Below are 26,890 nucleotides of genomic sequence, written 5' to 3' on the forward strand. Positions count from 1 at the left end.
AATCAAAGGAAAAACTTGTTAACACTCTAGATGCCACATTTATGACTGTATCTTCATGAAACTTAGTCAGAATGTTAAACTTGATGATCTTTAGGTCTAGTTCGAATCTGGGTCATGTCACTTCAAAAACCAGGTCACCGGGTCAAATCAAAGGAAAAGCTATTTAACACTTTAGAGACCACATTTATGACCATATCTTAATGAAAACTTGGTCAGAATGTTAATTTTGATGATCTTTAGGTCAATAGGTCAGGTGAGCGATACAGGGCCTTCATGGCCCTCATGTATCTTCATCTTATGGTGGGATAATATTCCAGTGAGGTTCTAATATTTTATTAATTCAACATGAGTATTTTTAAAACTATATGTGCCCAGTCAGCGAATTCCACTTTTTAGCTCACCAGAGCACGAAGTGCTCAAGGTAAGCTATTGTGACCAGTCATTGTCCGGCTGCGTTCGTCATGCGACATGCGTCATCCGTCAACATTTACCTTGTTAACACTCTAGAGGCCACATCTGTGACACAGTCTTATGAAACTTTGTCAGAAAGTTTGTCTTGAAGATCTCTTGGTCAGGTTCGAAACTGGGTCATGTATGGTCAAAAACTAAGTCAGTAGACCAGATCAAAGGAAAATCTGGTCCTCTTGTTTCTTTTAATATGCAATAATCTTATTTTGGTGAGCATTCATTATTTTCTTGTTATTCTATGCCTTTTATTCTCGGTAAAAAAGGGAAAAGACAATCAAACAGACATGAACTCATCTTTTAGACGTATGTAACATTGCATTAAGTTGATATTCATGCGGATACTTTCGTCGGTATATGGCTTTTATCGTTTTGCTAACATGCAGATAAGAATAAAAAATTTGTCTAGTCAAATATGGAATATATAATGGATCCAATACAGTAATATATTGGACAGTCACGTGGTACAAATGTGATTCGCTGAGAAAAATATGTATTCAATGATATGTGTATATTCTAGATGCAAATTTATAATTAAAATTCAAAATCTCACAGTTTTGAGAAAGAGAAATTTTAAAATATAATCTTCCATTATATTTCATGTCTTCTATTTAAGCCCGCCGCATTCAGCACTTTTAGTGCTTTGATTTCTTTACAGGGAGACCCGGATCATGACGACAAGTTGTTCTGCCTTACCGTCCTGTTGAGCAGCACCATGCTTCTGAATGTGAGTGGCGCCATCAATTATGATACTTGGAGTAAGTTGGCGTATCCTTTGTAAGGATATTTAAGCGCATTGCAGAAGGATGTAAGGTTTTTGTTTCTAAAACGGGAGACCTATCAAAACATTTACAAAACATTAGTTGTATGCATTCTGGATCATAGTGTGTTCCAACGTAAAGAACATCAAGTACTTGTTAATAAGTTTATCAAGTTTTGGTTTCAATAATGTTATGTACATCACTTAAACAATCATAGAACACTTTTCTCGAAAGTCTATTTATTAATGAAATAAACAAAATGATGAGCAATGAAAAAAGGGAAAAAAAAGGACATCGGAGAAAATTCTAACGAGTTTGCCTAAATTTAAATGCAATTTCATGATTTCAATAACAGATAATTTGATATAATGACTTTAAATACTCATTTTTCTGTCAAACAGTCACAAAAAATAATTTTATTTATATTTGTTTTGTTTTGAAATTCTAGCATTTGTCGACTAATGTTAACTCTGTAATATGTGCAATGTGTATTTTCATAAGCATTTGCATTCAAGGAATATTTATTATAAAATGATCTAAAAACAAAACACCAAACAATTTTGAAGTGTAAGACAATTAATAATAATTGAAGCATAGTTTTAGATTTTTAACATGACCGCTTATTCACAGCAATTGCATTGACGGAAATCTAGAGAAAAACTATACCCGATGCATTTATGTGAATATCGTGGACATGACTGTAAATGAAGTTGAGAAATTCAAACGTTGAAACAACCTATAGAATGACTAAATAAAACCAATCTCTTTTTGTCTTTAACTTTTAGTTTTCATGCAGATGTCAAGAATATACACTCTTGTGGACACTTATCGTAGTTGAAATTTGTTATGGCTTCGCGTCAACAATATGAAATATATTAGTAATAATAATTTTTTTTCCAATAATGCTTCCTACAGATTAAGCTGTCGTTGCATATATATGGTGCTATTTGTATTCTTACATCTAATGAAATCAAACAGTGGGTCAGTTTCTTAACTTTATAAATTAAAACAAAATTAAAGTAAGAGCTCAATGATAGGATACTATTTGGAACTTACACGTTATTGAGTGTTTTTGTGCCCCTACCACTAAGTTGAGGAGTGTAAAGATTTGGCTTTGTCCGTGCGTGCGTCCGTCAGAAACAATGTATGTGACTCGCTTATCTCAAAAGGTATTTGATATAAATTGATGAAAACTTGCATGAGTCTTTATCATGATCTTGACTTGTGCACCTCCTATATTTGTCTGCCTGCGTCCCTATAATATTCAAAAATGCACGTTTTTAGCTGGTTACCCCCTATTATCTGTCCCGCTCAACCTCCTTTTTACAGAGTTATGGCCCCTGAAATAGTCAAAAATGTACATTTTCACATTGTGACGTACCTAGCTTAAAGTGTATTTGATGTAAATTCATGCATGAGTTTTTATAAATGATGTGCCTTGTACATTAGGCATTCTGTTTGAAATATATAAAGTGCTAGTTATGGCCCTTTAACAGGCCGAAATAGTGCATTTGTTTGCTTGTGATGCTCATAGCTTATGTGTATATGACCTTAAATAATGAACCTTTTTTATATTAATATGTTTGTCGAGAAGGCTTAACAACCTTAAGACTGCAAACATGTTAAATATTGCCTCTTACTTGTGACAAATGTACCAGTAAGGGCACACCCTGTGTTCTACAGAGTCTGACACATTTTAGTTTATTGTATATTTTCCTTAGCTAGGTATAGTTTCATTACAAACCTCACATCAAACGTTCATGTTTTAACTGAAAATGATGATCAACAATTCAATGCAAGCCATATCAAACTTGCGTCTCCACATTTGATCGTATGTGTTCGGGATTTTCATCTGGAAAAGATACGGGACAACAAGAAAATAACTGAAGATGAGTATTTAGAGGATAGCCTTAAAACATCAACGAAAAAGAACCAAGAAAAAAATAATGAGATCAAAACCAGTATCAAGAACTACTTTCCCAGCAGAAAATGTTTTACGATAGCACAGCCAGCCATGGGAAAAACATTGAACGCGATCGAATGTCAACCTGATGATCGATTAGAAGAGGAATTTATCGAAAATGTTCAAGTTTTGATTGACTATGTGAATAAATGCGAACCAAAGTATATTTCCAATGCAAGCAAGAAAACGATTGACGGAGCGGGTTTGTTTTTGCTTTCATTCTAAGGTTATGCCAATAATCTTACTACCAGCGAATCTCTATTGCTTTAGGAAGAAATTTATATTGCTTTATAATATCCATGCATCAAAGGTGTCATTGAAAATGATTTTGATCTTTGTTTAGATGTACAATATAGTTATTATTTCATAATTGAGAACAAATGTGATATACAAATGTAAAATCAGTTCCTAATATAATTGTGAATAACATTGTTTTTTCTTTTTTAAAAATACAAAATGTATTTGTATATACTACTAGTAGTATCTATGTTGTGCCGCAACCCAGTGACTATAATATCTAAATCTGAAGAAATTGAAAAAGATTAGTTTTCATAAATCTATTGTATGTTCTTCATACAACAATGCAGTACGGATATACTTTGGTTTAACTAAGGTACCACTCCTTTATCAAAACTATTTATGCCTGTTCATGCATTCCTTAAAACTTGGTCTTACACACCCCGTGTGTGTTGGGCGGTGTTCCACTGTGTTGCGTCTTCCTGCTTGCCCGTCTGTTTGCTCCGTGCATGTGTGTTAATGTACGTGTGCGTGTGTCTGTGTCTTTATCTGCTAGCAATGTGTGTGTCAGTGTGCGAGAGTGTTTGCCTTGTGAGCGTGTGTGTTTGCACCGTGTAGAGCGATTGCGTTTTAGAAACTTTGCTTTTCGTACTAGTATTCATCAATGTTTTCACCACATTTCACCAAACAGCACCTGCCTTAAATCTACCCCTTTGCACTTTTTATGTATCGTGCATATAACTGAAATGTTCTTGTTGTGGATTGTTTGAAGTAATCCGTCTACTATATGCGTTACAGTTTCATTTTGGTGCAGGTCTACTTTGCGATACATGGCTATATGGCTGCGTTTGGGCTGCTCCGTGCTTCCTTGTAATCTACTTTTGCCTTTTATATACATGTATTAATACAACTTATAAGAATTCGAAAGATATTATTGTTATTTTCAGACTTTGCGTCTTACGCTACCACCTATGTCAATGCTTTTAGAATGGGATCAACTATTAGCCTGAAAAAAGCTTATGACGCTGCAGCAGAGAGGCGAAACAGAAAGGTTTTAAAGGCAGTACTAGATGAATACCAAAAGACGCTAGAGCGAATAGAGCTTCCAAAAAGAAAGCAAGATCTTCAGACTAAATTTCTCGTCGCTTTTGACCAAGGACTTGCCAGGTACCGCAGTGAATCACTACCATATCGACAAGAGAAGTTTGAAGAAGAAGCTAAGGTAAAGTAATTAATGGCAAAACAGTTCCAGAGACATTCTTTACAAAACAACGTTTTAAAGTGTATTTATATTAGAAAACAGACTTTAATCCAATTGTTGTTTTCGAGGAAAATCAATTATAAGGATGGCGTACATATAGATAAACTTTTGTACGTTTTAGTTTTGTAAAAAAAGATGGTTTTATCAACTCTAATATAATATTTCACAGTGTAACAAAAATGTTCATGCATAATTTATAGCGTGTCATTCAATGTAATTTTAACACTGACATAGACATTCGTCAAACTTAAGTAAGTAACATATATCGCATAAAATCAGTTGTTTAAACTATCTGTGACATACTAAACTTGCAAAATAACATTAAATGAAAATATTGAGACCGAATATTGTAGGCAGAGATGCAACATCATTTTGAAGATCTTACGAAACGTCTCACTCTGAACAGTCAAAAAGAAGGGAAAAGAAAACTAGAAGTACTTTATCGAGATATGCTGAGCAAGCATGAAAGTGAGTACGATGCTAAAGACGGTTATGAACGCTATACAAATGACATGGCACAACTTGAAAAGGATTTCTTTTCAGAAATGAAAGACTACGATAAAGATGATGTGAGTTTATGTTTTTGTTTTTGCATACATAAGCAGTTTGCTTCCTTTTTATATTTCTAGTTCATTTTACAATTTTATCCTAGTGCAGTTATATATCTATTAGCTATTGATTGTCGGACTTGGATTCTTATTTCTGTGTCTTTTAATAATAAGCTCTTATTTCAATAAGTAAAGTGTGTGCTACATTATTGTGTATCTGTTACATATTGTTTACAAAATACAGTAGTTGAGTAAATCATTGGAAGCATCGAATGCAACCAAGAAAAAGACTCGGTCTGATTGTGCATGTTCATGAGAGGTTATGGAACCACCACTCACGCTCCTTACTCCGGCTTAAGCGGAATTCTTTTCATAGATATTGGATGGACTTCATGAACCCAAAGGACCAGACAATACAAAAACAACACTTAAAGACCTATTTCTAACTGCTATTGTCGCTTAAGTGTTGAGTAAAAAGATACAAAACATATGTTGTTTCTGTATTTTTAACGATATTCACAAATACCATCAGGGTGACACGATACTCTTGTAAAGCGCTTGAATGTCAATCTAAACGCATGGGGTTCGCATTCTGGTTCCGACATTTCCGAGATGCTCTTGTCAATGAGTGTTTCCCACCAAATTAAGATACCAGAACTGGTCATTTGCAGGAAGACGGTCTTTGTGCTTATTGGGGCACATTGTAAAGCAAGACGGTCTATTCACAAAAGTGGGCTACTTCAACTGGACACGCCCGTATACAATTTTTTGGTCTCTAAATTTCATGGGACTTTGTGTTGTTTTGTTCCTCCTTACTTGGCAGATCAGAATGTATCTGTATTGACAGATGATTTTACGTCATATAATCAATTTCGTTTTTGTGTATATAAAAAATCTTCAAATGCGTTTATCATGACAAGGGCAAAGTATAAACTTGGCATAACATCTATTACTAGAATACATATTTATTTATTCTATATTGATGTTATTTGCTATAATACGGTGTTTAATTACATAAATGAAAGATAATGCGAGCGAATTGGACCCTCTTGTTATCCTAAAAAGAACCTTTTCCTATGATCTATATTAAGAGTATTATTTAATAATAATAATAATAATAATAATAACTTTATTTAAAGAAGGTAACACATAAAGATATATAACAGTGTTAGAACATATTAAATATCTTAAGTTTCAATGTGGCCTTCTGTAATATTAATAAAAACAGTTCAACACACAAAAATAGATTAAAACTGATTATCTAATTATAATATAAGACAGAATAAGAATGATGAACATTTAAGTACAGCATTCACTCTTGACAAACACTCCATTTAATTAGAAAATCAGAAAATTTCATCCATTCGAGTTCTTTTAACATTTCAGATTTACTTGTCTGCAGTTCTTTATTTAAAACAATTCTAGCAACTCTTCCTAGAAGTGCAAAAATCTTATTTAATGAGCGCTTACTGCATGTAGCCAAATTGTACAGCAATAATCTAAAACAGACAAAATATATGCATTGTAGAATTTTTTTTTCATATCCTCTGTTAAAAAATAAATAATCCTCTTCAATAGTGCAATTTTTGAGTTAATTTTCAAACATATTTTATCTATTTGTATATTCCACGAAAGTGTATTGTCGATATAGATTCCTTAAACTTTTTGAACTGCTACATTTTCTATGATAGATGCACCAATAGTTAATTTCAAATTGCCGTTCAAGTTGCGCTTCTTGTGTTTTGTACATATAAGCATACATTTTGTTTTTGATGGGTGTAACAGCATGTTGTTTGAAAAACACCATTTTTCGATTTTATCTAAATTTTCTTGGAGTTTACTTTCAACAATCTTCATATCATAATCATATTCATATATTGTCGAGTCATCAGCGTATTATTAATGACATACGTTTAAGAAGCATTGTGACGTCACAACAAACACTATTCATGAATATTACTAAGTACCTAAATTAAGGCAGATCGTATAATTTTCTGTTAAAAAGTTGATCGAAATTAGTAATCTGATTCTTTTTTATGTTTGTTTATTTAACTCGTTCTACCCTAAGGCGTTATCTCTACTTCCACTCTGCCGATATTTATCTTTCAGACACCTAGGAGGTTGATAAGTCAATCTACCCCTGCATACTTAGAGATGTTTTGAGAGATAACATTGATTTTGCAGGTTTTTTTTGCTTGGGATATTGTTATTAATTAGTGACATATGACATCAAAGATGTGTTAATTGGTATGGAATTTGAACTCTTTGTAAGTAAATTGAAGTAGTTACACAACAAAGCTAATTTCATGCAGCTGTGTAGTACAGTCATTTTTAACAGACAGTTGAATTAAAGACACAAAACAAATAACCATAATCTCCAATCAGATTTTGTTTCGGCTAAACAACATTTATAAAGTTCTAAATGTTATCATGCACAAATCTAAACAACAAATAAGAACAATTCTTAAAAATAATTCTAAATAAATAATGTCATTTTCTAACACTGATTTTACTCATTTATGCGCATACGGGCAATCAAAACGCATCAAAATAAAGTTATTTCTCATAAAAAATGTGTTTGTATTTACTATGAAAATGTAATAGAATGAAACTAAGTGAATATTTCAATTATCGTAGAAAGAAAAAATGGGATTATTTTGGGCTAAATCCGATATGAAAATTTGAAATTTGAAACAATTTTGTAGAGTTTCTAAAGTATCAAAATGATTGAGTTATTATTAACAGTTTATTCTATAGATCAAGATTAGCAACAAATAAACAAATAAATAAATAGATAGATACCCATGAAGATGATTTTATTTTTTCATACACACATGAGCATTGTCATATCGCATAGGTAAAGATGAAAGATCTCGTGTGCATGAGTGGAAGATAGCTTAATCTTACATGTAAAAGAAAATATTTTAGTTTTTCTTTCCATTATGATATAATCCACAATTCTACCAGTTTTGTCCAAGATATGTGTTGTGTGCATCGTCACGACGAAACTATTTGACAATGTTCACGCGGTATGAAAATATAAAATAATTTTATGAGATTTTTGTTTGCATTTCGGTATGATTCTTACACATTCTTTTTGTGCGGTAATTATGTACATCTGTCTTTATTGAAGTGTATTTTTATAACAATACCCAATTATTTACAATTCATTTTTTTCCAGACTCGAATGTTTAGATCCAACGCCTTTTCTAGTTCCATAGCTGGGCTCTTATTTTTCTCTCTGCTAAATTTTGACAGATCTGAAGATCCCGCAGATGGAATTATTTGCCGTGTAGCGACGAACGACAAAGTTTATATTTTTGGGTTGCGTTATTTCAGTTGACATTGCTTAGTGAATCTTCGTTGGTATTTATTTATTTATTCATCTTTTTACTTATTCTTTTATGTTTCGATCATATAAAGAATCATCAGTAATTTTCAAGCTTCAAGAAATCACAAATTATAACTTGAACGACGCTCGCTTTTATAGCTTTCTTCAGCGAAAGCATTCATTATTTTCACAACATCCGCTTTTATTTATGTTTTGAAAATGTGATGCAACAAAAAATTTGATCGGTCCAATTTGTTAGAAAGAACTAAAAGGGTTTATTTAAGACCAAAGAAATGTGACGACTGAAAGCGTCACGCGGAATTCAGAGTTGTTACTATGAAGACGCATGTATGCGGCGTGCGGTTTCCAGATGTAGATAACAACACCGCCTAGAAGCGGCACGCGGTATACAGATAAAACTCGGCTGACGCATCAATGCGTCGCGCGGGCAGAATGAGTTAAATGAAATTATTCACGTTTCCAATCGTTTGCAAACTATCGTTGTCTTCGCTGGGGTTTCTAAGTTTTGAGTTACCTGATAATGTAATTTGTTTCATATTGATAGATAAATTTAGTGCTTCTTCTCTGCTTTGAAATCCAAATGCAAAGTTTTTTGTATCACAGCGAAGGAAATACTGAACCCTATCCGTTTGTTCATCCGGAGTCTAGGTTTAAGGGTTTGGGAGAATGGCAAGGCATTTGAATTGTTAGGAATAGTTTAATCCGTAGAAATCAATCTACAACAATATGTTTTGGCACCGATGGTATTTTGATATGATAAGAATTTAAAAATTACATCTAAAGGTTGACTTTTACCACACTTAATGCTATTCATCAAATTGTGTTTGAAAAAAAACCCCGCAAGCATTGCAGTCAATTCTCTAAAACCGCATTGAAAGCTTTAGCTTAGTACGATACAGGTTGTCTTTATGGAAATACGTAGTTTGAGGTAAGTATACTACAATAATGGTTGAAATTTCCTATCATGGCATTACTGTAATCTTGGACAATAATCCCTTTAACTGTAATACTGATCAGACTGAATTATGTTTCTGTTACCGTTTTCTGAACTGACCAGCAGTAGAACTCCTAACATCTAAAGCATTTTGCAAGATTATATAAGTATAGGTAGAAAGTACCGCCTTTGCCTGATGATCATGAACTTACCTTTAACGACAAATTTCACAATAAGAGTCGCCTCCTAAGAAGGTATCATAATTAAAAAGCAGACTGAAACGTCTATACAGATTAAAGATATTTTGATCGTTATATTGAACGCTACACGCACACCCAAGCTGAGATAGGAAGAACACATGGTTTGAATACCGGACGAGGCATTCATGTTCTCCTTGATGATTGGCTAAAGACAATACGTCTAAGATTATTCATTCTCCATCTTTGATTTATGGGGAGTTGTCAAGAATTTGTAGAGAACAGCTTAAGACTAGAAAGGAACCCATGAATACTTATGTAGTCTTATCACAAGCATGACCTTGTTTCTTGCAAACACCAACAAAGTTCTTTCCCATTTCGGTATACTAGATTGTTTTGACAATACTCCTGCGCAGATATTATTGTTTTTGCTCACCTGAGAAATGCTCAGGTGTGTTATTGTGATTGCTCGATGTCCGACGTCTGTCGTCTGTCTGTCAACATTTAGCTTGTGTATGCGATAGAGGCAGTATTTTTAACTGATCTTCATGAAATATGACTACAGTTGTATCTAAACTTGAAAAGGACTGGGTGCTGAAGAATGAGGGCCTTGGCAAGTCCGGTGGCATGAAAGACTGCCTTGATAAAATCTAGGCCAAGTTTGAAAATTGATCATCTGGTATCAAGAACTATGTCACTAGGTCAAATAAATGAAACCCACTGTGTATGCGATAGAGGCTGTATTTTTTCTATTGATCTTCATGTAATTTGGTAAAAATGACAGCCTTGATGAAATTAAGGTTAAGTTTGAATACGGGTCATATTGCGTCAGAAGCAAGGTCACTACGTCAAATCAAAGAAAAGCCTTATGTATGCAGTGGAGGCTGCATTTTACACGGGAGTATTTTAAAATTTAGAACGGTTGCCCTGATGAAATACGTCAAGTTCGAATATTGGTAATCTGGGGTCAAAACTAGGTCACAAGGTAAATGGAAGAAAAAACTTGTGTATGCGATAGAGGCTTTATTTTTTAATTGATCTTCGTGAAATTTTGTCCGGATGAAAGTCTTGATGAAATCTAGGTCAAGTTTGAATACGGGTCATCTGGGGTCAGAAACTAGGTAACTATAACAAATCAAAGAAAACTCTTATGTATGCAATAGAGGCTGCATTTTACACGGCAGTTTCATAAAATTTATAAGAATGGTTGCCTTGATGAAATCTAGGTCAAGTTCGAATATGGGTCATCTTGGATCAAAAACTATAACACTATGTCAAAAAAGGAATTACTTGTTTACACTCAAGATTTTTTCTCAAATTTTAATGAAAGTTTGTCAGAACATTTTTTTCCAAGAAATCACTAGGTCAAACATGTTTACACTGTTGTGGTCTGTTTCTCGGGTGAGCGACCTAGGGCCATCTTGGCCCTCATGTTAAGGCAAACCGATACAGCGGAAAAGCTGTTTAGTAGGAAGGTTCTTTAAATAAAATTGTTCTATATAAAATTCTCTTTGAATATATCTTCGAAAATGGCGTCATGAATGTTTATGTTTGGCTTAAGATATTGTAACTATCTAACAATACCTCAAGCTACGAGCACTTTACGAGGGCGTTAAAAGGTGTTTGGAGAAATAACTGCCCTAGACTTACCTTAGGTCTATCGTAAACCATACCTAAACTTGCGATATGAATTAGTTTTCGAGATAGAGTCCCCTTATTGGTCATCTTATATGCTATTTAATTATTCTAGATCAGATGAATTCAGATTATTACATGTTTCTGTTTCATAAGTAAAATAAAAGACATAACAGCCTTTTACTGTTTAGATTTTAATGAAAACCTAATTGTATGTTTGTCTAAAATTTTGATAGTATGTTTTCAGGGTGAGTTGTGTTCAACCATAAAGATGACAGCATTGGCCACATGTCTATAGGACACTTCCACATCGCACCACATCGTACCAGCTGGCAGTTACAAGAAAAATATATTTGTATTTTTTGTGCATTGGAATGCTATCAAATACTAAGACGTATATCCTGCATTTCTTGTTTGTTGTTTTTGTATTTCGGTACGTGAAATAAGTGAATAATTGATAATTAACTCACGACAAAGCAATTTATTTTATGTTGACTCTTTATCTTATACTTATTTTAAATTAGCTCAGAAGGGAGAGCGTTGCTCTACGGATCGCGGGGTCGTGAGTTCGATCATCGGGCGGGGCATACTTTCTCCGTGACGATTTGATAAAAGACATTGTGTCTGAAATTATTCGTCCTCCACCTCTGATAATTCATGTGGGGAAGTTGGCAGTTACTTGCGGAGAACAGGTTTGTACTGGTACAAAATCCAGGAACACTGGTTAGGTTAACTGCCCGCCGTTACGTGACTGAAATACTGTTGAAAAACGGCGTTAAACCAAAATCAAACAAACTTATTTTAAATTACAGTTGTATTTGGCTCTTCGTACTTTTAAAGAGAATGAACAGTCATCCAGAATGGTTTGGTACAATGATGAAACACGGAATAGAGATTCGAAACAATTCGGTTTGTAATTATTTTTAAATTTCAGTCGGAAACCCTTCGCAAATGAATTAAATACAATGTAATGACCCGAATATGTAGTTCTTAAAACCTAGCTAAGTATCTGCTATTGGCGAGTTCTGATTTCATCAAATGATACTTCACTAAAAACATTTTATTACGGTAAATACATTGTAAGAAAAGTTCGTTATTGTTTGTTTGTTTGATTTTTGCTGTGATTTTAACTAACGCGAATAAGGAAGTTGACTGTGAGTTATAAATAGTGTTGTTCTTATACGTTGCTACTAAATACATATATGTCGTTTTACACATAAACAACCATTTTGTTCTGCAAATCTGCATTGCTTCTACCAGTTACAAGTGCACATTGTAGGCACTTCATTCCCTTTATGATCAGTGATAGGAAATAATTAATTCAAGTATATAATTACATATTCATTTCTCGAGAGATTCAATACAAAACAAATGTATATTTGTAGAATATCACTCTTTATTGACTTTTCGGCCAGCAACGTTTATAATGAATGTTACAAAGCTGTATTAATGACTTTATGTTTATATAATGGATTTTACATAGCTGTATTAATGACTTTTTATGTTTTGATAAAGGCCAGATTATTCAATAAAGAGTGATATTAAACAAGAATTATATAGTTACTTCCCTATGGAAGATGTTTGAATGAATATACTTGTAGGGAAATTGAATGAGGAGTTCAGGAAGGCAATTACTGAAAGAATGGAAAAGGCTTATAAAGCGAATGCGGAAAGAAGGGAAAAGTATATGAACGAGCAGATGGCGAAACTAAAAACGGAGTACGACTTACGTTATTCAAAACTTCAAGAAAAGGAGAAGTCTAGTTGTATTATATTGTGAAGACAAGTCTGACGAAACTATTACAAAAAGAACTGACATGTATGTATATATGTTGCACTTACATATTTCAAAAGTATCCGATTATCCAAATATAAAGCCCAATCTTACACATGTGGGCATGTAAGATTATAATATCAGAACAAAAAGAATACATGTCAGGAAGTAGTATCAAGTATCGTTGGAAGTAAGTTCGATGTGAGGTCATATTTTGCATTTCTTTAAATCTAGACAAAAAACGCACTATTTTGGTTTCCTATTTAAAAAGTATTCTACTAAACACTGTTATCTCGATCGATAGTAAGATAAGTTTACATAATGTTTCTTTGGTTACCCTTCTTAGAATAACTACAAATGTACTTTAAAACTTTGCCGCCAGAGATAGGACATCTTATATTAGTCCCCTACTGGTTTCTTCCCCGACTTTATGATTAAGTGTTCCGCCCATCCAGACGTCCGTCTGCAATTTTATGTTGAGAGGTTTTAAAATTGACACAAGTTGGCATAAATAATTTCCATGATGAGACAAAGTGTTATGGGCAAACCCAGACACCTATATCAAAAGTCAAAGCCATACTTGGAATTCAAAGGTCAATAAGGCATTTCTTTTGTCCGCGCTCTTTAACTCGATAGGCTATGAAGGGAATTTAACATTACTTAGCACAATTATACCTCATAATAAGGCGACATGCTATGCGCAACACCAAGACATCCATCAAGACTTAATGTTCAAGGTCACACTTTTAGGTCAGAAGCCGATAGGTATTACCTGTCTTGTCCCTTACTATGTCATGTCATAGGTGGTTCAATGTTACTTGGCACAAATGTTTCCCATGATGAGACAACCAGTCTCTCGCAACAGGATAGTCCCTAAAATAAAGATCAAGGTCACTGGCAGAAGCCGAATATCAGTAGGGGCTTTTTGTGTTTGTTCCATATTTCTGTCAACTATAATGGTATTTTAATATTTATTGACATAAACAGTCTCCAAAATGAGACAATATGTCATGCACTTTACCAAGAACCTAACCGCAAATGTCAAAGTCACACTTGAAGGTCAATGTCAACATTGATCTTTTTCCTTTCAGTCTGTAATATATTTTAATATACGCTTATGTGTCATATGGACCCGATTAAATCTTATAATGTATTTACATCAGCACTTCTTCCCTTTAATATGATGATTGTTTACACTTATCTCATATTTTGTCTTAAATTTTTAAATAAACTTTTATCAACATTGACATTAAATACCATTTTATGCTCCAACATCTATTACGCTACCATATAGGATGGCTCCTTTCTGTACACCCCTATGTCCAGAAATCTTGTGTGTCTGACCTCAACCGCACTGTTAGCTTGATTTGCTTAAAACTTTCACAGATGCTTCGATACGATATGTAAATGACTGTAAAGGAGGAAACGTTTGCTGTGACTATTTTTATTACATTATGGCCCTTTGATATTTTTGCTACATGGAGTATAGAGAAAAATTGTTTGTCAAGATCCTCACACACTATTAACCTGACTTGCTTCAAACGTTCACAGATGTACAATCTCGATGTTCAGATGACTATTCAGGAAGGAACGTTTGCTGCGGCTATTTGTATTGCAGTTACGGCCCTTTCATAGTTATGCTATATAGAATATAGCAAAAATGTTGTGTGTTCAATTCTTCAAACACTATTGAAAGGTGAAAGGATATATGTAAAAGTTTCACAGATGACACGATCATGATGTAAAGATAACCATAAATAATGAACTTTGGCTTTCTTTTTTCCAAGAATTATAGCGCTTTCGTAATTTCACATAATTTGCATTATTGAAGAAATTTGATGTGTTCAACTCTTCATTCACTTTTTGATCGCACAGACTCGAAGTATTTTAGGTGGGCAACCATGGAGCCCAGGGACCCGACACGCTGTCGTTATTTCTTGTTGACAATTTACCAGTAGGTTGTATCGGGTGCCCATTTACTATTTGTCCACTATATTTGTTTATCTGGCAGACACAACAACAGTGTTACAGTTTGATCTTTTACTGCATTGAAAGTCATGAAAAATGATTCTTATGTCAGCGTCCTCGATGCAACTAATTTAAGTTGCCTGGAAAAGCTTTCAATTGTTTCCTCTTCCTGTTAACCACCACCAACGTCTTTCCTGTATTAAAGGGCTTGCATGATCAACACTTCTGATATACATCTAGCCAAGTCAATTTTGCATGCAGGAAGTGCTAAAAAACTTAGACCAGTTATTTGGTAATGGTGCATCCCTACTTTTCATTTAATTTAAACAAATTTATTTCGAAAATACATCAAGTTAAATTTTTACAGGTATATATATATAACACAAACAAGAAAGGGATTAGAACGAAAGAAAAACTTATATAGTTCCTTTCCATTTCGCATCTCACTAGTGTCAAAGATATGTCCTAGTGCGTTGTTTCCTAGATTTTGATTTTATAGAGTGTCAAGCACTATATACATCGATTCTTTCATAACTGTACCTTTGTTCAAACCTGCCTTATCATAACTATAAATCAGAAACTGACGTATATACTTCGTACTAAAGCTTGGCTATCCACAATGTATGCAGCCTATCCTTGTATTTTTATTTGGTCATTCATCTCAATGTTCTTTACAAGTTCTTCTAAGAAAATAAATTCCTTGCCCATTGTGAGAGTTCCATTTGCTTCAGAAATGGAAACAGAAATTGGTAACAACAGATGATTTAGCATATCCTCCATATTGACATACCTGCCTACTTTATATGCATATCTCTAAACAATGCCGGGTATTTTGAACTGCTTTGAATCTTTTGCCCTTTTCAACTGTTGACTTTGGTACTTTATCAATGTTGTATTGTACAAGTTTTTGACTTGTCAAAACATGTTCCAAGCTTTCATTATATACGCCTATAAAAATTAAAATGAAATCCAGAAACATGTTTTAACAGGTCAACTAAATAGTACAACTCAATGGAGCATATGCAGATGGATTGTTCTTGTTTATTTTCACGTATTGATACATGTTCACTGAGTTTCAAAATTATCAAGTCGTGTCTTAATTTCAGGGAAGACAATAGAGAATTTTATATTGTGTCCATTGCATTGGCTTTAGTTACTACACTCGGCAAACTTTCACCTTGCAAATGTTAATCTGCCGAACTATGTCTTTACATACATAATTTATACTTATTCTTCAGCGTGTTTGTCTACAGCCTTCTCTTTGATGTTTCAGTGTGCAAAATTGGCTTCGTCATTGACCTTGTAAATATACTTTGTCAGAAGGATATTTGATACCTCAGATTGTATGATTAAAACAATCTAGTAAAAAAACTGTAGGGGTTCTAGTTATACCAATTGTTTCTCCATTGTTGTTTTCAGCTGAATTAAAAATACCTCACTTTTACCTGGGTCAACCTGATTGCGTTTAATGTTTGACCGTTTTCCCACAACGATGTGCACGCAGCTGATGTCCCACGCAGCTGATGTGCATCGAACAAATAGACAATTCAGATAGTGCAACATTCGTATGATCATATTGATGAAATGAAAGCAGCAGACTCAGATATGCGTAGAGTAAAGATTCCATAGATCATCCCTTACAGTGCATTTGAACAGCAGAAGCACTAAAACCATTCCCAGGTATGTCCGTCAAAGATGCAAGTTAGGAATTTGATAGTTCTTAACAAAATTGTCTAAGTGGCTTCTAAATTTTTCGTTTTACAATTCAGGGTCGAGATTTTCTACGCTCTCAAAACCCTTCATTTTTATTAATGTCCAATTTATTTAATGTCTCTCCTAAAATGTAATTCAGTGATTGGGGAAAAAGCCATGTTCATAGAGCCTTTGATGTTGTCTTGTGAGCCCTCATTCTCATGTTGTAGTGCTTTACGGCCAATACCTGATCTGTAGCTATAGGACACAGAAAATCGGATTAAACCCATACATCATGTTATCCTGAATCTTTCATAACTTATGGTCACCTTTTATTTTCAAATAATTCAATATATTTCAATGATGTAAGCAAACAACACATTCTAGTAATAGGCAACAAAAAAAAAAAAAAAAAAAAAATCTTGTCAAAATATTATACAGGCCAAACTTGGCCTGTAGATAGATGGTTAGGAGACAAAGGTTGGGATTGCATTTGGGTAAAGGTCAAAGTCTCTGTTGCTAAAAAGTAAAGTTGATTTCCGCACAATAACTATAGTTTGTATTGATGTATTGAAATTTAAACTTGGCCTATGGGTAGCTTATAGAAAAAAAAAACAATGTTGGAACTGTATATGGGGTAATTGGAGTCAGGATAACTTATGTAATCTTCACACTTCCACGGTGGCGCAGTTGTCTAGAGCGTTGGACCAGTGCTACATTTTAGTCAGTAGGGCGGACGGGCGTCAGTTCAAATTCTACTAGGACCTTTTTTGTGATATGAGGATATTCTGCCATTTGGTCAATGTCTCTGTCCACGAAATCATACGCCTTCCTTAGATCAATGAAGGCTGTATACACATTGTCGTTGTTGTTTTACAATAGCGTTTAGAGTATAGACAGGATCCTCTCATGATCGGCCTTTTCTGAATCCGTTTTGTTCTTCTGTCAGACATTTGTTCTCTTCTAAATATGTCGAGATCCGCCTATGTTTAAACGAGCTATATAGTTTACTAATACATGTGTGAAGACTAATACAACGGTAGTTTAAGGGGACACTTTTATCCGAATTCGGATCTTTAAGAATAGGACAGATTACCGCTTTTCTCCATTCACTAGGTATCAGACCATTGTCAAATGTCAACTGAAAGCGTTTATGTAACACACTGATAACTGTCGGGAACTTTAAAACAGCACAAGGAATACTGTCGATGCCTGCTGCAGACTTAGAATTGGCAGCCATAACTATAGACGAGACCTCCACTTTGGAAATGTTATGGTTTAACTGGTCATTTGGTGTGTAAAGTGGGTCAGCTATATCGAGTTTGATTAAGTGTGTGTGCAGTTTCGCGCGGTCGTACATGTATAAACATATTTAATGTTGGTTTGTTTTGGGTTTTACGCTGTTTTTCAACAGTATTTCAGTCATGTAATGGCGGGCAGTTAACCTAACCAGTGTTCCTGGATTCTGTACAAGTACAAACCTGTTCTCCGCAATTAACTGCCAACTTCCCCACATGAAATATCACAGGTGGATGACAATTGATAACAGACACAATGTCTTTTATCAAATCGTCACGGAGAACATATTATAAGACCCGCCCGAGGATCGAACTGGCGACCTCGCGACCCGTAGACCAACGCTCTCCCTACTGAGCTAAACGAGCAAAAAAGAATATATCTGTTAATAAGAAAGTGGTGTTAATCATTTTCCAAATATCTTAAATATGTAACAAACTAGTTTAATGCAGATGCTTTTCCACAGTCATGTGACGTACCGTTATATATTGAACAGTTAAACTTCCAGTCACGATAGACGAGGTTTCAGAAACAATTACCTCAATGAATGAATATAAAGGCGCAGATATTTCGAAATTTTGTTGCTGATTTACTTTTATTTGCTCATATTTGTGGTGTTACATAATATGGCTAAAATATTTTCTTTAATACTTCGCAATAGAATCAATAAATGGTGCCAGTCGGAGATAGTTTAATCGATGTACAGTTTGATTTCAGATATTCAAGATCTACAGCTGATGCTATTTACATTCCTAATTCCCTTATTCAAGTTTTGCTGCAATTTCATTGTCCATGAAAAGGCGTTTGATACAGTTACATGATATGCTTTATAGATTTATCACTTTGTTCGTTTTGTACTTCGTCGGCTTCCTATTTGATTGTGTGTTCGTGGCTTTGCTTGTTGTGAGAGTTTGTGAGTTGGTCGTGTGCGCGCTCGCGTGTTGTGTTAACGTTTGGGGAGGCTGGTTATTTTTTTATTTTTTTTTTGAGCTTACCATTCCCTTTTTGATATACATCCTTGTTTTTAACTCACCTGAACACAAATCTTCATCCCCATACTTCATCCTCGTACTTGCCAGAATATGAACATTGTAATTCTATCAATTACAATTAACGACTGCCACATTAAACAAGATTTAACATTTATTAAAAAAGAGAATTTACAGGTTTCAGATTTAAAAGTCAGTGAATGTTTATTTATGAAAACTAAATTTAAATAAAATTCTTTTATTTTCAGAAGGAAACTTTTATACCGGCCAACTACAATTGGATGCCATATTTGTGAAACAATCCGGATTATTTTTTGACTGAAATAAGGCAGTGATTAATTTTTACAAAAAAATAAAACATATCATACAACTTCAGTGGTTAAATCAGGATCTAAAGTTATAATAAGACAGTGATTTGTTGATGTTTTAAAAAAACATACATTTATTTATATTTTTACATACATTGCAATTTTAATGCGAAACATTATTAAATGATTGTTGCATTTCTCGTAATTTTGTTTATTTAGAAGGTTACTTTTCAAATTTTTACGAATGTCTTGTACAAAATATTTGCTAAATGTTCTTTGCTAAATGCTACTCTCTGCATGCCTTAACGTTATGACGTCACTTGTAAAATATTTCTACATTTACTATTTATTTTAGACTGTCGTAATTGTGATGGCAGTTTAATAAATGACGTAAGCTTAAATGGCCTACACGATTTTGAACATTTCCAGATTGATGATATTAAATGGAAAGACAATATTGTTACCAACAAGAATGTATTTTTTTCAATACTAAATGTACTTGTTGTAATCAGGATTATTAATGTAAATATGAAGAATCAGACTGGCTGCTTTCGAACAAAGTGTTTAAAATCTCTTTCATTAAAATCTAGTGATTTAGAGAATATGTGTTTGTTTAAGTGCAAGAGCGAAATACATTTGAAGTGTGCAACAGTTGCAATATTTTACAAAAAATGTCGAATAAGGTGTTTGCGAAAAAGAGATAGTTCGACTTTACATTTTAAACAAACACAATTTTATTTCATGTTTTTTTAATATATGGTTTTGAGTTAATTACGCAAGCTTTACCCACACAACATGTGGCAACTTCACACGCAAAATCATGGTGACACAAAGTTAAAATTTGCAAAAAGTTAAATGATTCTCAGATAATTTCTGATTTCTTTTACATGTAAATATGGTGAAAGCACTGGTGCATATTATGAATTTGTTTACGTACTGATTTCATTTTATATCTTACTGATGGTAATTAGGAATAATTTGTAACTATTCATATTGTGCTTAATTCATTTTTTTGTGTTCAAATGTTTCATACTAGTAAAAATCATATAATGGAGATGTCACTGGAACAGTGGAAGTTTAAAAAACGAATCGTTATGTTTCATGAAATAGGAAATATAATACTGAATTAACACCTTTATAATATAACTTGCCTTATGCTTAATTTTCTTTTGTTGCCTTTGGATTCAATGCCGCCTGGCAATAGTTAAGCTTCCTAACCAGCGTCTTTGATTCTGTTCCAGTACATTCCAGCACACACATATTCACCGCAAGTAATTGTCAACTACTCAATTTGAGTCAGTGGTATTACCATAGAGGACTAATAGCTCTTTTATCAAATCTTCACGGACAGTATCGCACTTTCTCTCTATAGCTAAGCGGACGGGCTCCACTATATAGAAATTCAACTTAACAAAAATGGAATCAAAGATATCAGTTCAATTGTTTTACGACCACTATCGCTTTAAAAAAAAAAACATAAAATAAAAATAAAATAAATACACGGTTATTAATTTCTTTGTTTTAAACTAGCATATGTCAGTGATAACTGTAGGATGCAGACGTGTAGATATTGCATATCCCTTATATATAATCAAATATAGAATGAAAGAAATGCGTATTTGGTCTTAATCTAAATCGAATCTAAATGCAAGAAAAAGTGAAATTCACCGAAAGTATTAAGTAAACTAACAAGATATTAAAGACATTATGGTAGTTTTTACAAATTCATTGACTAATTATCTTTTGATAGATCTACAGATGTTTTATTTGAACAAAATACATTGATGACGACCATGTGCCTGTTAACTGGGTGTCTTGTTTTGTATTTGGCAAAGGTTGTCCGAACGTGAATTTCTCTGTTAGATAATTGTCCTTGCTTTTTGTGAATAACCATCTGCAGATTGACTACATATAAGACAATAAGTAGACTGCGTGTGATTTTAAGATAGGTTGCTATATTGATGGTCTTGAACAATTTTTACCTACCGGCTTCTTTGTTCCGATGAGGTCTATAGATACCTTATAGACCACTTAAGAGGTCTCTAACAGTATCCAGACAATTTCCATACGTGTCCTACCTCTACTGTTTACAAGAAAATGACAAATGCCTGAATCGAAGTCGAGTCGCTCGGATGATAGTCCAATGCTCTAACCACTTAGCCAACTTGTCGACACACTTACGCACTTGTCAGAGATTAAATTTAAAGTTATGCGTAAGCGACCGATACAATGCAGTAGAATCATGAGAAATCCGTGCCTGTCATTTAAGGTGAACGCGTGATTGACTCTGTAAATATAGTATCATTTGTTTCAAAAAAAAAGAAAAGAGTACGATTTAATTGAGAAATTTCCGAACAGTTTTACATCCTGAAGGTCTTGATATTTGTCCGAAAATTAATACGAGCCAACTCGTCCGTCTAGGAGGAGAATGCTTCATGAAACAGGACATTTTATATTACAATGAAAAATAATAACAATGATATAATTGCAAAAAAAAAAAAACAACAAAAAACCCCACAAATTTCCTCCTGGTTAATCATTAATCTGCTATTGTAAGTTGTGACGATTTTCTGTACAATCAACATGGAACATAAATTAAAAAAATAGCCCAGTTTAATGATCGTGATACATTCCAAACGTATCTGAAATAAAACTGACAGTTTAAACATATTTAAAGGCAGTTTTTAGGTAGTGGTAATTAGTGGGTAACTGGTCAAAGTACATTTCTTGTTTTCTGAAAAATGTTCTTATTTTGCTGAATGTCATATCAAATTAACAGTTGACATTTTATGCCTTTAACCTTTCGCCCACTAAATTTCTATAATGGACTAGTCTATCATATAATTTGGGCAGTGCCATTTATTATTTGAACGGGCTCATACTGAAAATGAACTGACTGAACAGTGCAGACCATGATCAGACTGCACGGATGTGCAGGCTGATCTTCGTCTGCGCTGGTCACAAAGGCAGGATCATTTCCCGACAGCAGGCTAAAGGTTAAATATTTATATGTTATTAGCTTTGTATCGGGAAATACGCACGAGTTCTTCAGCGGAAATAATGCGCGACCTTAGGAGCGCAATATTCTTCCGCTGAAGAACGAATGCATATTTCCCGATGCAAAGATAAAACCTTTTAATTACATACGCATCTACACGTATAAATATAATGTAAATACCATAATTTTGTTCAATAGCCTGAATAGGATTGACAATACTGAACTAAACAGAAGAAAAAACAGTGCAACAACACGCACTGAATTACGTCACGCACCCGATATGAAATTCTGGCGTCAGTGTATGGAAAAAATATTGACGTTCCCGGTACCAGTTTAACTTAACGGGGAATAGAAACAAGTATTTAATAAGATAAGATATTTTGCACTGTACAAAGTTTTGCCGACCTGACAGTCTTCCATTCGTGTAAAACTGACAGTTTCCTGGATTCTATACTTGTATTTACATCCACAAGTATCTGACAACTTCTCACGTGAATCAGATGTGGAGGACCAGAACGACTATAAACTATATGATATTTATGCATTATCATTATCATTGCCATGTCAATTTAAACAGAGGCCCCGAACTACAAGCCTCTTAATTAGTTGTACTCATTACTTTCATTGTCAATAGACTGAAGGTTTTTATATCTTCTAAATGGTGTGCGCGCAGTTTTTTAGCACATTTCTTAGAGACAGTACCTAAGTTTTTCAAATCATAGGTATGAATTTAGAAAGCTTTGAAATGAAGACAAATGTCCATATGTTTCTCAAAAATAGATATATTGACAATATTTTAACCAGAAACGTAGAGTTACAAGCATTTAATATCTTCATGTAAAAGAAAATTTTGTGATCAGGGAAATGTAACTCTTCTTGAAACTTGAGAGCAGAAACATCAAAGGGACATAATATAGCTAATATTTTCTACTTGGGTGCATTTGATTTAACATTCAATTGTGATCTGGATTTCTACATAATGTGTGCTAAAAATATAGAACAACTGTAACAGTCCTTTAACAGCAAAAAGATGCTGTTGCAGAATGCAATTTGTTAAGCTCTAACCAGGACTCGAACCCAGGACCTCTCACACCTAAGGCAGACACTCTACTACTTCCCTATAACAGCAGTAGCTATAGCTAGGCAGTTTAAGTGCACCGATTACATGACGTGAACTGGAACAATTGTGTGACAACAACATCATTGGAGTACTCCGGATTATCGGCGTATTCGCTTTGTTACCTAACGGCAATTTTCGTGTAAAGAAAAAATATAATGTAATGCTGTAAACGTTTTAACCGGTCAAAACTGCCCAAATTTCTCTGACGTGTTTTTTTGAGAGTATGAACTTACTAACTGGTAGTACCAGTGAAATATAACTTACACTGAATCTTATATATTTGCCTTTTTAGCAGCTGGCGAGTGGCAAATATAGTGGGCTTTGTCCAAATATAAGCAATTACATTACCAGTTTCGAGAAGATCTAAATTAATAGGGAATTACAGTTACAAACTAAATACCTTTCTGCAACACATGGAGTCATTAGCATGCACTGTCAATCAGTATTATGACTAAGATCGACGATCATCCATTCATTCAAATAATTTATAGACAGAGTCCGTTGTTTACATTTTAATCGTACCCGGTGCTCTTGTAAAAAACACTTTTTTTTTTGAAAAATCGAAGAATGCGAAAAGCTAAAGTACGGTCTCTAAATCATTTCGTTGTGTCTTCATGGAGTGTGCTTGATCTCGTTATATAATGATAGCATTTCTTGTGATAATGTAATGATAAATCTATATCGATACTTTTGTACACGGCAATGTTGTTTAAGTAGTAAATTAAAGAACTAAATAAACTAACAGTTTCTTATGATAATGATGAAAAACAAGAGCTGTCACTATTGGTGACAAATGCCCCCGAAGTAGGCCCCAGAATGCCACAGTTGTATGCGCAAAAAATCACGTATCGTTTTGTGACCTTGACTTTGCCTTAAGAGGCCTCAGTGACACATCTCAATATAGTTAACATTTGAGTCAGATTATTTTCAAATCCCTTGATAAATGGCAGAGTTATGGACAAAACAAGAAACACTTTTGACTTCTAAGTGTGATCTTGACCTTGGAGCTAGGGGTCTGGGTCCCGCGAAAGACACCGCAGCTCACTATATGGAACAATATTATATGCCAAGTTATTTCAAAATCACTTCATCAATGGCAGAGTTATGGACCAGACACAAAACATACCCTGTTCACCTTTGAATTATAAGTGAGCCCTTTACATTTGGAGCTAGGGATCTGGGTCTTACGCATAACACATCGTCTCATTATGATAAACATTTATGCCAAGTTGTTACAAAGTCCCTTTATGGATGGCAGAGTTATGATCAGGACACGAAACGGACCATGTTAACCTTTGAACTTTAAGTGTGACATTGACCTTGGAACTAGGGGCCTGGGTTTTGCGCCTGACACGTCCTCTCATTATTGTAAACATTTATGCCAAGTTATTACAAAATACCTTTATGGATGGAAGACATACATCCCGGACATGAATTTACCGGACAAACACACGGACGGACGGACGGACAGTGCGATTTTTATCTGCCCATCATGCGGGCATAGAAAACTTAGAAAATACCATTCGCGTCAAATTCTGACTAATTGACTAGATACACATTGATGATTTCAGAAAAAGACTATAATCTTCCGAATATTTGCCAAATGTGCACGGATTTTTCATGGAAAACAAAATGTCATCTCCTAGTTACTGACAAATATATTTACAGGTGCGTAGCAAGTTGGGCCTTTTGTTAAATTAATAGTATCCGATAAATTGTAGCACATATTGTCTTGTTCCTTCTTCTAACTAATTGTTTGTAATCATACATGCACGTTACAAACGTTCTTCAAATCCGAAACCAATCTGGACTATGTACAAACAAAGAAGCATGTACTAGGTAAGTCAGTTATCATTCTCGGAATAGGTTTGCATAGTGTTTATAGACCTGTGAGGTGATTTGAAAACCTCGCTCGCTACGCTCGCTTCGTTCACAAATTCCTCACAGGTCTGTAAACACAATGCAGACCTATTCGTCGAACAATAACTATTACTTAATGAAACCGGATTTATACCATGTTGAGCTTCACTTACTTGCTACAGTTTTGACCGTAATCTCTCCTTGCGTGTCTTCCTAGGCGTGCTTTTGATTACTTTTGTCCCCATTGCCTACTAAATAGTTTGCTGTTGCTGTATGTCGAGAGCTTTTGACATTTCAAAAATATGTACGTGTCAGTTAAAGAGGATAACCGTTATTGAAACTAAAAGACGAAAATTGCTTAAAAATATTGCTTTCAAGGTGCTCCGTAAGCTTTAGAGGCGTTTCAGGAGAAGCTATTAAAATTTTCAAGATCAAGCGTAAGTGTTGCTGTAATGATGTTGGAATACATCGAAAAATTATTCAGCATATGCTTTACTTTTCTATTTGTAAACCAACAGTCTGATTAGTTACTTAATTACTACCCGCCGTATAAAGGAGTCACCATACGGGTTGGTAGTTATATATGAAGAAGTCGAGTGTCACATTTTTATAGAGATTAGTTGAAATTCCATACGCATTATCACAGTGCAAAGAAATTTGACAGTGGTACATATAGTTATAGGTCAAATTATTGTTTTTAAAACGATGGTGTGAATTTCCTTTTCAGTGCTAAAGAAATTGTATCAAATCTTCACAAACGATTGCCAAAAGTATAGAAGTATGTGACATATATTTCCAGAGTCGGGGCAACTTTTCAAAGTTATGAAAACTTAGATTTTAGGTCACATATAAAAATTGTACACATATTTATGTTTTAGAATTGCTTTCACCATTTTATATAAAACTTGTTATGCTTTATCACCAAAAAAAAATCACGTCTGTTGAGGCATTGCATCCTAGAATTTTGACGAATGTTCTAATATGCTCTTACAAAACGGTTTTCGAAAGCATCAGTCACATTCGGTGATGGTTGTAGTTAATTTTAGAATGTTTATTACATATGTATACACTTGATACTATAATGATATGGTTTACAAAAGTCTTGTCATGTAAAATTATGCTTTTAAAAGACTAACTTTATATGTGTAAACTGGTGTGATCGCTTCTTTTGTATAATTTACACATTAATGCTTCTAAATTTTCTAAACTTCATCAGTCTTGTTTGAATATATAAAGTTTCAGACTTATGAAATAGAATAGATTTTATGTATATAAGTGTAAAATGCGCTCATTGCTGAAAATATAATTACTTCAAAATATTACTACTTGTTTACAAATGTATTAATCAAATGATTCGTGTTGATAGTATCATTATTCAATATGCCAACAATATCCCCTGAATACATTTTGGATCATTTATTTGACATTTATAGAATAAAAAGATTAAAAAAGTTATGGAGATTGTGAATCAATCAGTATAATAAATGCATGCAAGTCTATCAATAAAACGGATTATTTAGTTATAAAATATT

General features: G+C 34.0%; 1 protein-coding gene across 1 annotated transcript; it reads left to right on the forward strand.

Moving 5' to 3' along the window:
• Nucleotides 1–1,165: 1,165 nt before the first annotated feature.
• Nucleotides 1,166–26,890, forward strand: LOC128551424 (guanylate-binding protein 1-like; the record flags this gene model as incomplete). Its single annotated transcript, XM_053532275.1, is given in 7 exon segments — nt 1,166–1,233; nt 2,958–3,391; nt 4,374–4,648; nt 5,041–5,256; nt 12,166–12,262; nt 12,955–13,172; nt 19,321–26,890. Coding segments are annotated over 6 exon segments (1,269 nt in total), but the record flags the coding sequence as incomplete, so codon positions are not given.

This window comes from Mercenaria mercenaria, unplaced genomic scaffold, assembly GCF_021730395.1.
Source record: "Mercenaria mercenaria strain notata unplaced genomic scaffold, MADL_Memer_1 contig_1078, whole genome shotgun sequence".
Taxonomy (NCBI): Eukaryota; Metazoa; Mollusca; class Bivalvia; order Venerida; family Veneridae; genus Mercenaria; species Mercenaria mercenaria.